The 16,071-nt window shown below is 42.7% G+C and overlaps 2 protein-coding genes across 2 annotated transcripts in view; one reads left to right on the forward strand and one right to left on the reverse strand.

Annotated features, from left to right (window-relative positions):
• The window catches only part of pou1f1 (POU class 1 homeobox 1), a gene marked incomplete at both ends in the record, with an annotated part of 6,222 nt that extends 1,206 nt beyond the window's left edge, over nucleotides 1-5,016 (forward strand). The window contains 6 exons of the mRNA XM_079733821.1: nucleotides 363-524; nucleotides 827-925; nucleotides 2,033-2,308; nucleotides 4,136-4,300; nucleotides 4,469-4,529; nucleotides 4,809-5,016. Coding sequence (XP_079589947.1) covers nucleotides 363-524; nucleotides 827-925; nucleotides 2,033-2,308; nucleotides 4,136-4,300; nucleotides 4,469-4,529; nucleotides 4,809-5,016 — 971 coding nt within the window. The remainder of the gene's footprint in view (nucleotides 1-362; nucleotides 525-826; nucleotides 926-2,032; nucleotides 2,309-4,135; nucleotides 4,301-4,468; nucleotides 4,530-4,808) is intronic.
• Nucleotides 5,017-6,636: 1,620 nt separating this feature from the next.
• On the reverse strand, nucleotides 6,637-15,634 carry chmp2ba (charged multivesicular body protein 2Ba). The gene is made up of 6 exons (XM_079731346.1): nucleotides 15,475-15,634; nucleotides 13,158-13,249; nucleotides 11,248-11,442; nucleotides 10,182-10,284; nucleotides 9,815-9,921; nucleotides 6,637-8,555 (listed from the first exon to the last, which is right to left on the reverse strand). Exons 1-6 carry the CDS (start codon nucleotides 15,506-15,508, stop codon nucleotides 8,442-8,444), a joined length of 645 nt encoding a protein of 214 aa, XP_079587472.1. The 5' UTR covers nucleotides 15,509-15,634; the 3' UTR covers nucleotides 6,637-8,441.
• Between the last annotated feature and the right edge of the window lie 437 nt (nucleotides 15,635-16,071).

Here is a 16,071-nt window from a genome sequence, read left to right on the forward strand (position 1 = left end):
ACACACAGTAACCTAATGATGATACCGTTCTCTGTGAGCAAACTATTGTCACCGTCTGTCCCGGCCTGAAACATCTGTTACCCGTATCATTGGTGGAAATCACTTTGTTGTACCTTTTTATGCAGAAACAAGTATGCAGATGTAAACAATAGCAAAATAGCTGTATGGTCTTTGGGAAAGGACATTTTGTAAAGTACTGGTATGGAGTTATGTTGATTCCGAAAGACAGAAGTCATTTTTTGCCATTGTTTACATTTGTGGCAGGCGCTATAAAGTAAACACATACACTTGCTACTTCAGCCCTCTCATGCCTCTCTCTTTCTGCCCCCCCCCCCCCCGTACCATCCGTGAACCCCCAAAAGTACCCTCTGGCCTGTCCCTGGTGCAGTCCTCCAAGCACTCCCACATGCACCTCGCCACCTCCGCCCTCGGCAACGCTCTTAGCAACGGACCCCCTGCCCTGCACTACCCCGTAACCCCGTGTCACTATGGCAACCAGCAGGCCACCTACGGCATGATGGCAGGTGACTTGGTGATGGTGATGGTGGTGGTGACGTTGATGAAGAGGATAATGATGATAATGATGATGATGATGATGATGTGATAATGGAGATTCATTTTTATAATGATGGTGGCGTGGGTTCCAAGGAACATTACCCATAGACGATGACATCCAAGCACTCGTGAGACATAATAATAAGGATGTTATTAATTATATTGGCATGGGGGATTTGATGAGTTAAAAAAATGGATCCAAATCAAATGCATGAATGCGGATATTGGTGACACAGTGATGAAGGTGATCATGACTATGGTTTATATTCAGCACAGGAGATGCTCTCAGCCAGTATTTCCCAGACCCGAATATTACAGACCTGCAGTGTCCCTCATCCTAACATGGTTAGCGGAGCAAATACACTACAAGGTAAACTCTCTCTCTCTCTCTCTCTCTCTCTCTCTCTGTCTTTCTATACCTCTCTTCTCTTTCTTTATCTATGTCTCTATTCTCTATCATTCCTTTATCCCTCCTCCCCCTCTCTTTGTCTCTTCTCTCTCTCCTTCTCTATCTCTTAACTCTCTAGCTATATCTCTCTTCTCTCTCATTCTATATATCTCTCTCACACCTCTCTCTCTGACGCACTGATTTCACACTCTTTCTGACTTAGTGTCTGACTTTATTTCACACCTCTCTTTTCATGTAAGCACAATATTGAACACATCAGTAAGCGTAGTGCATTAAAATGGTACAAAATGTGATAGAGGGACTCATATAAAAAAATATGAAAGAAGTGAAAATGTGGTTTCAAACAACATCTAATACAATCGTCTCAATATTAATATATTTCTGCTCGGGTGTTATGACAAGTACCTCCGAAAGCTTTTAATAATTATTGAAAGTATTTGTATTCATTGTTTGTTATTGACCATACAGCGGACGCACTTACAGTACATCAACCACAAGAGGGCGCTATCACACAAGTGGGGAGAGGAATCCCAGGTCAAAGCGGAGCAGAACCGATTAAATGTAGCTTGATGTTTAATGTAGCTTTCCCAGATCCTGATACCGGTTCAAAGACCGAGAGTGGTGTGACTTTACTTTAAATTCAATAAAAGCACTGGGGGAGGCCTGTCTACATCTCTTACAAATTGCTATATTCACCACAATTATCCCAGCTCTTCCCTCTGATTTGGGAACCTGTTTTGGGACCAGGGTTTATTTGTTTCTTCTAGTCCTCCTCTTCATTCTACCTCCACCTTTCTTAAAACAAGAATCACTCAATGTTCTTATTTAACCATTAACATTTAGCTGTATGCTAGCTGTATTCAATGAACCACACATTCACCATTTGGTTCTAATCTCTAATTAATTTGTCAATATTCATACAATTTTTTTTGTTAAAATGTTCAGAATTATTTGACCTGTATATCTGATTATTTGATTTAAAATAAGCAGAATGATTTCACCTGGTTAGCAGATGCATTCCTATGCCATCTATTGACAAGGCACCATCCTGTGTGTCCCTCTGTGTAGGTTCCCTAGCTCCTTGCTTGTATAAGTTCCCAGAACATGGTGGTCTGAGCAGCGGCTCTTGCACCTTGAACCACGGTTTCCCCTCCCTGCCGCCAGCCTTGCTCTCAGACGAGCTGCAGGGTCCGATCTCCCTCCTGGGGGACGTGAAGGCCTGTGCAGACCTCCAAAGAAGAACCAGTTCCAGGCCCCCTGAAGAACACCCCACTGTGGACTCGCCCCAGATCAGAGAGCTGGAGAGGTTTGCCAATGACTTCAAGCTGCGCAGGATCAAACTGGGTACGTACGATTGAATGTTAACAACATGCATGTGTGTTAAGTGTTATTACTTTGCACATTACTATAAGTGGTGTTGTGTTTCCTATGACAGACCGATGTGTGTACCAAATGTAGTATACCATTTCTAGCCTCTGTGTGTGTGTGTGTGTGTGTGTGTGTGTGTGTGTGTGTGTGTGTGTGAGTGTGTGTGTGTGTGTGTGTGTGTGGCTGTGTGTGTGTGTGTGTGTGTGTGTGTGTGTGTGTGTGTGTGTGTGTGTTTGTGTGTGTGTGTGTGATTGTGAGCATTACCTCATCCTAACTTTTATTTAAGTTAGAAGTTTTAAATTAGCCCACTTGGAAGTCATTTTGGGATTCTGATCACCAAGTCAGTGTTGATCAGAATGGAAATACAGTGGGGCAAAAAAGTATTTAGTCAGCCACCAATTGTGCAAGTTCTCCCACTTAAAAAGATGAGAGAGGCCTGTAATTTTCATCATAGGTATACCTCAGCTCACCTCAGGTCATTGTCATGCTGAAAGACCCAGCCACGTTTCATCTTCAGTGGCCTTGCTGATGGAAGGAGGTTTTCACTCAAAATCTCACGATACATGGCCCCATTCATTCTTTCCGTCACACGGATCAGACGTCCTGGTCCCTTGGCAGAAAAGCCCCAAAGCATGATGTTTCCACCCCCATGCTTCACTGTAGGTATGGTTTTCTTTGGATGCAACTCAGCATTCTTTCTCCTCCAAACACGACGAGTTGAGTTTTTACCAAAAAGTTCTATTTTGGTTTCATCTGACCATATGACATTCTCCCAATCCTGTTCTGGATCATCCAAATGCTCTCTAGCAAACTTCAAACGGGCCCGGACATGCACTGGCTTTAGCAGGGGGACACGTCTGGCACTGCAGGATTTGAGTCCCTGGCGGCGTAGTGTGTTAGTGATGGTAGGCTTTGTTACTTTGGTCCCATCTCTCTGGAGGTAATTCACTAGGTCCCCCCGTGTGGTTCTGGGATTTTTGTTCACCGTTCTTGTGATCATTTTGACCCCACAGGGTGAGATCTTACGTGGAGCCCCAGATCGAGGGAGATTATCAGTGGTCTTGTATGTATTCCATTTCCTAATAATTGCTCCCACAGTTGATTTCTTCACACCAAGCTGCTTACCTATTGCAGATTCAGACTTCCCAGCCTGGTGCAGGTCTACAATTGTGTTTCTGGTGTCATTTGACAGCTCTTTGGTTTTGGCCATAGTGGAGTTTGGAGTGTGACTGTTTGAGGTTGTGGACAGGTAACTTTTATACTGATAAGAAGTTCAAACAGGTGCCATTAATACAGGTAAATAGCCTCTTAAAGAAGAAGAAGTTACAGGTCTGTGACAGCCAGAAATCTTGCTGGTTTGTAGGTGACCAAATACTTATTTTCCACCATAATTTGTAAATAAATTCTTAAAAAATCAGACAATGTGATTTTCTGGATTTATTTTTTTAATTTTGTCTCTCATAGCTGAGGTTTACCTATGATGAAAATTACAGGCCTCTCTCGTCTTTTTAAGTGGGAGAACTTGCACAATTGGTGGCTGACTAAATACTTTTTTGCCCCACTGTATATTCCAAGAGTCTTTATATGCCAGTTTTGCAGGGTCAGTTTTGCATGTAATGTATTTGACAAAAAAAAGATCAGCTGAGTGCAATAATGTAAAAAAAAGAAGAAAGAAAAATGTACAAAAATAAATGAATTAATTAATTATTAATGGGAGTTGTCGCCCACTCAATGTGATTATGTAATAATGTTATTGTGTGTGTGTGTGTGTGTTTGTACGTATGTGCGTGTGCGCGCACGCAGGATACACCCAGACCAACGTGGGTGAGGCTCTGGCAGCTGTGCACGGCTCTGAGTTCAGTCAGACCACCATCTGTCGCTTCGAGAACCTCCAGCTCAGCTTCAAGAACGCTTGCAAGCTGAAGGCCATTCTGGCTAAATGGCTGTTGGAGGCCGAACAGGCTGGTGGTGAGGGAAACCCACACACACACACATGTGCACACACACATTCACGCACGCATACACATACACACACACACACACACACACACACACACATGCACACACGCACACACGCACGTAATTGAATATGAATGATTGTCGGTTTTTTTTGTGTGTTTTCCATACCTCCTCTAGCCTTATATAATGAGAAGATGGGCATGAATGAACGCAGGAGGAAGCGCAGAACCACTATCAGGTAACAACCGTTGCGGTATAATAACATGTCTGATGAGATGAGATGTTGAAATCTGGTCATATAATGACATGATGCAATAAAATGATGGTATAATGAAGGGTCTCGCTTTGTTCTCACCAACTCTCCCCCCCTACCTGCCCCCCCCCCCCCCCCCCCCCCACCCCCCCCCCCCCCCCCCCCCCCCCCTCCACACACACACACACACACACACACACACACACACACACACACACACACACACACTCACACACACTCCAATCATCCACTTCTCTCTCCTAGTATGGGAGCGAAGGAGGCCTTGGAGCGCAGCTTCATGGAAAAGAGCAAGCCCTCGTCACAGGAGATCCTGCGCATGGCCGAGGGACTGCACCTGGAGAAGGAGGTCGTCCGCGTGTGGTTCTGTAACCGCCGGCAACGGGAGAAGCGAGTGAAGACGAGCCTCCATCTTAGCTGCTACCTGTCTAGAGAGAGCCAAGGCTGTAGGTAGCAACACGTCAAAGCAATTCACCCGAGAATCGCAACGTAATCAGCAGGGGGCGCCACTTCACTCTCCCTCCCTATTGTTTTTAAACAGCAGCTAATAACCTCATCTGAGGCCGCCGTGTTTGCGGCCGTCATGTTTAAAATACTCTCTATATGTTTGGTAGGCCTATTGTAAGATGTAATTATGTAAAGAAAGACTCCTTCAATGCTTTTAGTTTTCTGAATGTGTATGCAAAATATACATTTAATCTGAAATGATAGCAGGTAACCAGGTGGTGGCACCAAACACCCACATATGGCAATGCTGTACCGTTGTGCCTTTATCAAATACTACAAATACTATGTCAAACCAGTGTTTAAACCAACATTTGAGAAGCTAGGCTACTACTTGTTAGAAAGAAGTGAACGATATACAATATTCTATGCCTTTATGATTTTGATGTATCTTTGACATAATATATTTTACTATTTAATCTTGTACTTGATATTTTTATCCTAACAGATTTACACTCCTGTTTAACTTTGTGATTCAGAAGTTCCAAGGCTACCTCTTTACGAATAATTGAAAAAGAAAATACAAGTGTAGTGTATTTTATATCAAGTGCCTATTATGCTCTTTTGAAGAAGCTTGGAATTGTTCTCAGAAAAAAAATCGGATGTACGCTATGACAATCTATTTATTTGATATGTAATATATTGCATTGGACCAATCCTATTGTGCGCTTTCTTGTATTTATTGACTGATTGATTGAAGTGGGCTGGTGATCTGAGGGAATGTTCTGCCACGCTTGACAGGAGAGATCTAAATACACGATACATGATTTGTTGCCACGACGACAAGACAGAGATTAGAGCAGACAGTCAGGTATGTCTGACCTGGATTTTGATTTGATTGATTCGAGCCACATGTCACAACGCTATACAATACAATACAACGAGAGACCAGTGTCGTGTCCTTCTTGGCAGAACTCGTTTTCCCGTTCATCTGTGAACACCAACAATGCTTTTTTTGTATGCGTTGCATTTTCTTTTTTATCCCTCTGTAGATTTCCCTCATAAAGCAAGTGCATAGATATATTTGTGGAGGTCCATGTCATGATGATTTAATAAAAAATAAAAATGTTGGATGATGAAGAATTCAATTCAACCGTGTTCTCCCTGTGCACGTCTTGAAGGTACCCATGAATAAATGCATTAAAGAAAGGAGATATTTTTATGGGACATTCCCATATGAGCCGTTATCACTGAGGTATCATACATTAATAATGTTTCCTTAATAAAAATGGGGGAGACACAAAGTCAGACACACACTGTGATGCATCTGTAGAACAAACAACCACAAAAACATGCACGTTAACACTCCTGGCCTGCATAAGCAAGGCCAGGGCACGACCCCGTGGAGTTGGTTCCTGGGTGCTGCTTTTGTGAGGCAGGCAGCCCATTGCTCATAGCTCCTAACATAGGATGGGTTAATGCACAGAATGATAGTCCTCATGGGTATTAATACAAGGGTATCGTATTGAGGTGCTGCAGGAGGTACAGGCCCCACTGGGGAAACATGCACATCACTGGTAGCTACCGCAGCGACTTACAGTACAGCGACAAGAAAGGACAGACCAGCAAATGGTACATGAAGAAGTTTTATTCTTTATAAAAGCCATAAACCCTTAATAGAGTCACTGTACAATGGCATAGGACCGTACATACAGTAGTTTACAAGGAAGGAAAAATACAAATAATATAATGATAGTTACATTAGAATCATGACAGCCCCCCCCAGCTGTTTCCAGTTTCAACATAAGGTCTGCGCTATTACTGCAGTAGTCCCTTCTGCTACACAACAGTTTGGGGGACGGCAGTGATGTCCTTGAGGCTTATAATGTACAGAATCCAATATACAATGGACAACGCCAGACACATGCAGTCTCATCATCGTTGAATTTGGCAAAAGAAAAATAAATAAACGAAAGCAACATCCCAGGGAATTGAGGAACACCCATATCTATGTATTTCTTGTATGTGAAACCATTTCCTAATTATATACCATCCAAAAAAAAACTTCTTTTTTTTCCAGGAGGCTAAAAGCGAAAAAATAACAAAAAAGGAAGAAGAAAAAGCTAGGACTGATAAGAGCAAATCTCCTGAATCACAGTGTCATTTTAAGAGGTACACTTCTGGCTCACTGCTTTCATTGGGGTCGTGTTGAGTAGGAGCGAAGAAGGCTTCACTGCGTCAACATATGACGCAGTGAAGAGATCATATCAACGATAATGCCTGAGAGCGGTCATCGTAGGTCCCACACAGGTGTCGCTAATAACACTAATTAGGTGGGCTGCTTCCTTTATGTACCAGGGCACAGGTAGAGACCCCACTAGGGAAGATAAAAGTATACTACCTCCGCCCTTGTATGTTAAATGAGCAGACCCATAATTAGTGTTATAAGAGACACCTGCGTTTGACTCAATTATACAAATGGAGACAAATCACTTGACCAATTATTTTGGAGAATAAAAACGCATTTCTAAGTAATAACGACTTTGTCCTACATGTCAGTAGCAGGAAACTGTTTGTTTTTAACTACTACTTCCAAGTAAATAATTACAACAAATTGTAAGATTAGTGTTTGGACAAGATGGTGAAAAAAACCTAAAATCAATGTGTTGGTTTACCACCCGATTTACCCATATTAATCTATCTATCGATCTATAAATAATAATATTGTTGTGCAAAGCCCTTACCCTTAGCCCTAGGGCATTGATGTCTTTAGTTCTCACACTAGCCTATGTCAAGAGTAATTTCAACTCCTTTGGTTATAGTAGCGTACCTAAGGATGGTTAGAAACAGCAGTTGTTAGGGGTTTTCAGACTATATATTTTGGGTTTGCAACGCTACATACTGAGGCATGGACATTAAAAAGGTCACTTCAGTAGGGGTAATGATACTTAGATTTAGAAGTTTAAATGAGAAAACATCATATCGCATCATATGTTCATCCCTATCAAACCAGAGAACGTAATCTCTCATTTGACCGAAATTTGGAAAATTTGCCAAAAATGTATATCTATGAGAATGTATGAATCAAAGAAAAGTTGACCTTTATTTGAACACAGACAATTGGAGAAGGGCCTTTTCATGGTCTAGTTCAACACCTGCATTTGGTTCACATTCAGGCTTGGACTAGGTCATTATAAATATTGTTTTGCATAAAACAAAATCATATGTTCTCCTCCAATGTCTAAGGCAATATGACCCTGTATGTGTATGTGTGTGTGTGTGTGTGTGTGTGTGTGTGTGTGTGTGTGTGTGTGTGTGGTAAGCGGTACATTTCTCCTTTGTTTGTTTGGGAAGATATGTGCATGCACATGTGTGTGTGCTTGTGTGTGTGTGCTTGTGTGTGTGTGCTTGCGTGTGTGTGGGCTTGTGTGTGTGTTAGTCGACTCCCAGAGCTCTGAGCTGTCTCTCGATCTCCTCGTCTGAGATGGTGTCCGGTTTGGAGGAGGCGGCTTCTGGGAGGCTCCTCCCAGCTGCTGGGGCTCTTACCATCTTCAACACAAAATATACACAACAAATACCATCAGGTCCAAGTAAACTACACACCGCACCGACACACACTCACAGGTTTAGCCCTTAAGGGGTTGTCAAAATCTACTTTTATCCGGGTTTGCTAAATGTGTGGCTGGCCCAATCTGCTACACATTTTATACAACTGGGAAAAAATAGGAAATCTTGCTTCAGGGATAAATCAACGTATTGGATAGGTCCATTTCAAAATGCACACATGTGGTGTGTAGCCTTTACACATGTTACAGCTGAATAACAACACCAGTAGCGTGCCTCATAATCAGAAGGCAGTCGGCGTGAACATTTGATGAATTATACTATTACTATCCTTTTGGGGGTGTTTTGAAGACTTTGCTTTCCAGCTATTTTGTTATGTATGGCTACCTATTGTGAAGGGTAATGACCCGTAGAGGCCTCCAGGTGGCGCAAGACTGACAACAGATGGCCAGTGTGGGGCTGCCCTATAGACACAGACAGGGCTTAGGGCTGTGGCAGCTGCCAGAGTGGGGAAGCCATTTGGGGAACGACATGTGGCTGTTTGTCTTATATTGTCCATCTTCCCCGCTGAGTTTGTGACCATCCTATTCACAGAGACTACATCCGTTCCCTCTGGTAGCGCTTTCAAGGCACCGGGAATAATAACAAGCGGATACAAGCACTCTTGTTCCAAACTGCTCTTGGCTTATTAAATAGATAGGCATTCATACTTTACATTTGTTTTACTTTTTAAGAGCTTAAGTCTAGTTGTGATGATGTGTGCTTCATGGCCTGCTCTTAAAGTCGCAATGTGTAAGATTGAGTCCCCCCCTCCTCCCACCCCCCACCAGTTTGCAGCCCGGAGAATTTCAGTATTCAAAAAACTCAACAGCAGTGTAGTTCAAGTCTAACTGGCTGTGCAACTGCGTGACGCAAACTAACGTGAGTCCCGCTCGTGTTAACCTGCGTGAGTTGGAGTAGCATCCGTAAGTATAACGTCAGCTCTGCCTCACACACAACAAAGTGCTGTCCAGCGGGTCCTATTGATTAGTTGATAGGAGGCGTTGCACCACCCAATGCCAAATGTCAACACGCGCTGTGGCTGAGGGAATGGGACACTACGAGATATGAAAATACACTATAGAGGATGGAAAAATTTGTCTGAGATGAAACTGAAAGGTAAAAGAGCGTAGAGAGACGGCAGCGCAGGGGTTGCCTCCTGCTGGTCCGACCCATAGTGAGACCAGACCGGTCGTTTTCCTCACCTTTCCTGAGATCTCGATGCCGATCTCATCCAGCACCTGGTTGACAATGTCCTGAGATTCTTCTTCGTCGCCGGAGGCATCGAAGATCTCGTCCAATGTGTCGTTGACTTTCGAGGGACAGAGGAAGGGGTGGGCGGGAAAACAGGTCAATGAGCAGAGGCCAATGAACTGAGAGTTGGAGTTTACCTACCGTTGGCGCTGTTTTTTGAAAAATGCTGCCTGCCGCTGTGTGTGTGTGTGTGTGTGTGTGTGTGTGTGTGTGTGTGTGTGTGTGTGTGTGTGTGTGTGTGTGTGTGTGTGTGTGTGTGTGTGTGTGTGTGTGTGTGTGTGTGTGTGTGTGTGTGAGTGCGTGTGTGTGTGTCCTTACTCATTTCCTCGGTCATGCCCATCTTCATGTTTTCTTTCTGGAAGTCCTGCATGGTCTTCAGGGTCTTCTGTGGATCCATCTTCTTATTCACAGCCTGCATCGTCTGCACAAATCCACACACACACACACACAATTGGATACCATTATTGATTGTTTGGCAGCCGGTGAGCACGTCACATGGCAGTGAATCTTTCACCATTCCTGGAGTCAGATAGTGTTCCTTTGTGTTTGCCGTTCATTGCCTTGGTTATCCAGCCAGTGAATGCTGGTTCTGGTCTTCTTAATGCATTGCTCTAACCTAAAGTACCTAACACTAGTCAATTTTAATCAGAAAATTAACAAACTGAGGTGGAGATGAAGATGTGTGTTGCAGCTCTTCATAGGCCATTAACCAGGAGCCTAATGGGATTTGACAAGGCAACGTTTGATCAACAGCTAGATTCCTTCCTCGCTACATCCATCTTTGGTAAGCTATGGGCAAACAGGAGTAATATAAGAATAGGCTTAAAAGACATGGACCCGGTCACACAATAGAAAACAAGTTAAATATTCACAGCGATATTTATGACATGATGCCATGGCCAATATTTCCAAACCCTAGTAACAACAATAATAACTCTCCCGTTGCCCATAACTCAATGCCCCATGGGTGGGAAGAGACTCTTTCTAGAGACATTAGAAGACTAATTAGAAGTGTCTCAGAGGAGTTTTTACAACTAGGTTACCCAATCTGCCTGGTGGTGCCCATTTAACTCTTTGTAAATCACTATATTTTTCCGCCAAAAAAGATAAAAAGGTAATTATTTTTCTTTGAAGTCAGACAAGATCTGTCCTGCCTCGAGTGAGAAACAGCAGCAGTAGTGAACAATGGCCTGATGAAGAGAAAGTTTTGGAATTTGCACACAAAGGAATGATCGAAATCCTTGAAACTCTCTACCATTACAAAAAGGCAAACCCTATTACTTTTTGGTCCTTTAAACTAAAAACAGATGGTTACATTAACCTGCCTGCAATCAAAAACGTGGACACTAGCCCTAACCACAGAACCAGTGGAGCGTTCACTTACCTTTGCGGTGGTGGCCATAGCGCCTGCCATCTTCATTTGGGAGTTCATGACCTTGGCCTGCGTTGACATGGAGGTCACCTTGGAGCTGACGGCGTACGTCCGGTTCTTCTGCTTCCTTAGCTGGACCAGCTGCTTGGCCAGAATCTTGCATGCCTCGCGGTTTCCACTCTTGGCCATTTTCTTGATCTCTGCTTCCTAGATTTGGGTTAGCGTTTAGTTGACATACTGTGTCATACATCAGAAAGGTCCATAGTGTAATACACATTACCAACACCAATGCTGGTACTTTGATGTTATGATGCTCCTTTTTCACATTGGACACTTGAAGATAATACACCTCTACACTATTAGATCATTTGTAACCTTTAGATGGCAGGAAACATCCATTAAACACATTCAGCTTGTAGGTTAACATTAAGTCATCCAAATAATTCAGGGGCCTGGTCTATTGACATTGTGTATAACTAAACAAACAACCAATATGTGTCCACAACGGCAAGTGCATCCTTTTAGATCTAGTAAACATTGCTAAACATATTGGTGCCCCCAGAGAGTGTGTGTGTGTATGTCTATGTGTGCGTTTCCCTAGAGAGGTGAGCATGGCTGCAGGCTACCATGAGGCTGGCCAGACCTCAGACCGCAGCAACAGCAAAAATTACATTTGTCTCTTTACACACACACACACACACACACACACACACACACACACACACACACACACACACACACACACACACACACACACACACACACACAATGCTTCAGGCTTGTCCCATCACTGCGTACTAAGCACAACCGGAGAGACACTAAACGATATCTAGCAGTGAAAACTATTCCCCTGAAAGACGAGAAAAAAAAGATAAGTCCAGCTCCAATAAACTCCTGAATATATGAACGCTGAAAAGACACCAAAGAGACGAGAACTCTGGGGGATCGGCTACCGATTGAAGAGTGCCGCGCATTGTTTATGGTCTTGTCCAGTGAAACTGCAGGGAGTAGATGGAGTGAGAATAGGGTGTTCGCTGTACGCACTGGGGAGGAGAGACATTTATATAGAGCTCTGCCCGGAAACACTGACGGGAGAGCTGAGACGAGTCTGCCAAAAGCTTGAGTGCTCCCTTTGACCCAAGGAGAGAAGATGGTTTATTGCTGATGCAAGAAAAACGCTTCTCAAACGCAGCGGGGGGGGGGAGGGGTGTCCTCAGGCAGGTCGCACATTTGCGTGCACTTTTTTTTCATCTTGCCTGCCTGGAGGTCTGGAGAAAGTCATTATGCTGAAGTACGATAAAGGAACTACTCATATCTTACACTGGAATCTATCATTCAGATGATAACATACACCAAAAGCTTTAACCAAAATTTGACTAATTAGCAGACGGCAGTAATAAGGCGGCCGAATTGGCTTCCCTGTGGAGATAATTATGTCCTGTCTGGTGTTGGTTTTACGCAGCAGAGAAAAGAGGGGCTGGCAAATGAGGAAAGGTCTTTTCATCTTTTAGCAATGGGAAATATCCAGTTCTATTGTTGAATGTAGCATATTGGTCACACTCTGTGTGTGGGCCTGGGTGCATGCTTGGTGTCCATACACACGTGTCTCCAACACACACACACACACACACACACACACACACACACACACACACACACACACACACACACACACACACACACACACACACACACACACACACACACACACACACACACACACACACACGAAAGCTTTGAGTGAATCATGTTGCATTGCAATACAGATGATACCCGGAATAGAAAGTGAATTTGGACAATGTTTGACTCTGGCTTTTATATAGCATACATATTGATGCAATGTGTAGAAATACATGAAGGATGCCTTGGGATGTTCCATTTATCCGTAGAGGTAGGAGTGTCTGCATTTGTGCATGCGTTACCATTTGCTTCTCTTGTTTCTCCAGCGCTGTTCTGTCTCTGGTGATTTGCCTCTGAGTGCCACGCAGCTCCTTCGTCTGCTCTTTGATGAGGTCTACAGACAGACAGACGGACAAAAGATGGAATGCAACAGGATCAATTGCTTTATGCATTTTGAGCAAGCACATTGTGTGAATCATCTCTGCTGCTTAAAACTAGCTAGGTTCTATTAACTTGAAGATGAGGGAGATTTTTTTTGTATAAGATCTATCGGATAAATGTGCAAAGAATAATGCATATAGGAAGATAAGGAAACAATTACTGTTAGTCATACAGTAAAGTCATGACTTCATGCATGTCCCCAAGCCACTCATTCAACCGTGCTTTATGAGCAATACTTGAGCAGTTTCTCTGATAAAACACACCCTGTGCGGATTATTACCTGTGTGTCACATTCAAACCTAGGGGAACACACACACCAACAAACACACACACACAGCTGGGTGACCTATTATTCAAATAACTTTGAGTCAGACAAAAGAACTGTGTTGAAGTGATTATGGGCAGAGGCATTTGTCAAATATAAGTTTGATGGTATACTTAAAGAAGACATAAATGATATTAAGAAATGTAAATGTTCGTTATAATATGATATGTATAATGTATAAATAATATGACAACCTTTAGAAGGAAACATCACTGAAGAGTATAAATTCATTCAGAAGCGGTCGAAAATGTTGATTAGCCAATTTTGAAACACAAAACCAAAATAAAGACACATAAAATGTGTAATATAATCATTGGAAAACATTACAATTGTCCATAATAAACATGATGTTTGGCAACAAAATCAAACATTGTCATAACAATGTTTGATTGAGGAAAAAGATAATAGTGATGAAAGATAACGTCAAAATACACAAACGACTGCTAAAGCTGCCTTGCTTGACCCAAAAAGCCAAAACGCCAACACATCTCAACGGACTGTCTGTCTGCACAGGTGTGTCCTATCTCACGCCGCCACTGCGCCTGCGTATGGCTGGACCACTTGTGAGAATGGAGTCTGAATACGTACTACGTGACGTAGACACCATGAGTGTGATCGTACAAATACACGGGATCCTAACCCCCCCCCCCCCCACTCCACAACTCTTAACGGCGCCCCTCAAACCCGACGCCTCGGATGGTACGAAACTGGGCGAGTTCCATAGACCCCCCCATCCTCCATGGCGCAATATGCAAAGAAGATGGGGGCGAGAGGTGTGTCCGTGTCCAGACACTGAGTAAATGGAGAAAGGGAATTGGACGACTCGTCAACGGATCGGCTTTGAGCGGGCGGCATAATGCGGTAAGCCTCTCAACGGGGGAAACTTGAATGGGAAAAGTGATGGGAGGTGTGTTTGTGGGTGTGGTGGTGGGTTTTGGTGGGGTTTCTATGCTGTGAATTGAACTTATGAAAAATGTAGCAGGGAGATTGATTGCCTAAATAGATACAATTTAATTTGATTGGATTTTGACTGAATTACATGTTAAAAGTGTAAGAGTGTATCAGTATAATGTGACTAAATTTTCACAAAAAATAGAAGTCAACTCTATGGACCAAATGTATGCATACCAATACCCTCATTATTTTTTACCTCTGGAATATAGTTAAATTAGTTCAATAAATCAGTATTTTCATCACTGTATGACACTGAATATGATTGACGTTGACATGTACCATAACTAGGTGCTCCAAAGCGCCATAACCATAAGTAGTGGATAGTGGTTTGTGTAAACCACTTGTATGCGGCTTAACTTTATTTTTTTCTAAAAATCTGCACTAGGAACTACCAACTTCCTAACAACCCACACCCATTCAAATTCTAATTCTAACACACACACACACACACACGAGAAAAGTATTTATCATATTTATTTTTAATGAGTTCTTCCACATACTTGAATATAAACTTTTCCCAATGTCCACCTATTGACATATGTTGTAAACTTAGCATTCAGGAAAGCAGATAGCTATCTGATAAGCTTCCTGCTACCCCACACAAAACAGCTACCCAGTGGGCATCAGCTATAGTCTTACAATTAGTTACACTACATCATAGTGTGTTTGTGACTATATATAGCATTTCACGACTCCAGTGCCGCCATGAACGCGACTATCAATGTAAGTGGTTCAAATGTATGGTTATGAAACCCATCATGAAGACGGATAGAGACTGGATTTTGAACGTGGCCAGGGAACAGGTTAAACTGGATGTGCTGTTGTCATGAGATTAACAAGGCATCCCAGCCAGGCTAAAAATAAGTGAGCTAGCATGTTATTAATCGAGCAAAACTCACCGTCAGCTGTCTTCTTCTTGAAAAGCGAAGCCATGGCGATACGATATGACTACGTTAGTACAATTTACACTTAAATATATTTAAAATGTCTAACACAAAAGCCGAGCTGCCGAGACCAAAGTGACAGCTCCTGTAATCAACACTAGATTTCCTGGTTTACTTTCTGTGGGTTGTTCCTCTCTCTCTGCGACCGGTTCACATGACTTCCCCCTCTGACGTCACGGCGAAACCCTTTTGGTGCAATAGTGAACAGGCCTTCAGGGGGCGCTGCCATTCTTATTCACCAAATGTAAATATTCAACCAGACTTTCTAATACAAATTTGCACGGCAAGAGCCGTAGTCAAATAGGTCAGGGAATAGGTCAAACACATTGTTGCGGTACATTTAGCGGAATATGTAATCCAACTGATATTTTAATTGGATGTATATAATCCATTATATTGTGCAATTATGCTTGGAATTCGGTAATAATGTAATAATATATAAATGATCAATGTACATATAAAGTAGTCATATAACAAGCCAAAAGTGAGAAAATCGTTCCACATGAAAATAGTAAGTGTACACATCCATGGATGTCAAGGATTTTGAATCTT

This window comes from Pollachius pollachius (assembly GCF_949987615.1).
Source record: "Pollachius pollachius genome assembly, chromosome: 3".
In the NCBI taxonomy this organism is placed as follows: Eukaryota; Metazoa; Chordata; class Actinopteri; order Gadiformes; family Gadidae; genus Pollachius; species Pollachius pollachius.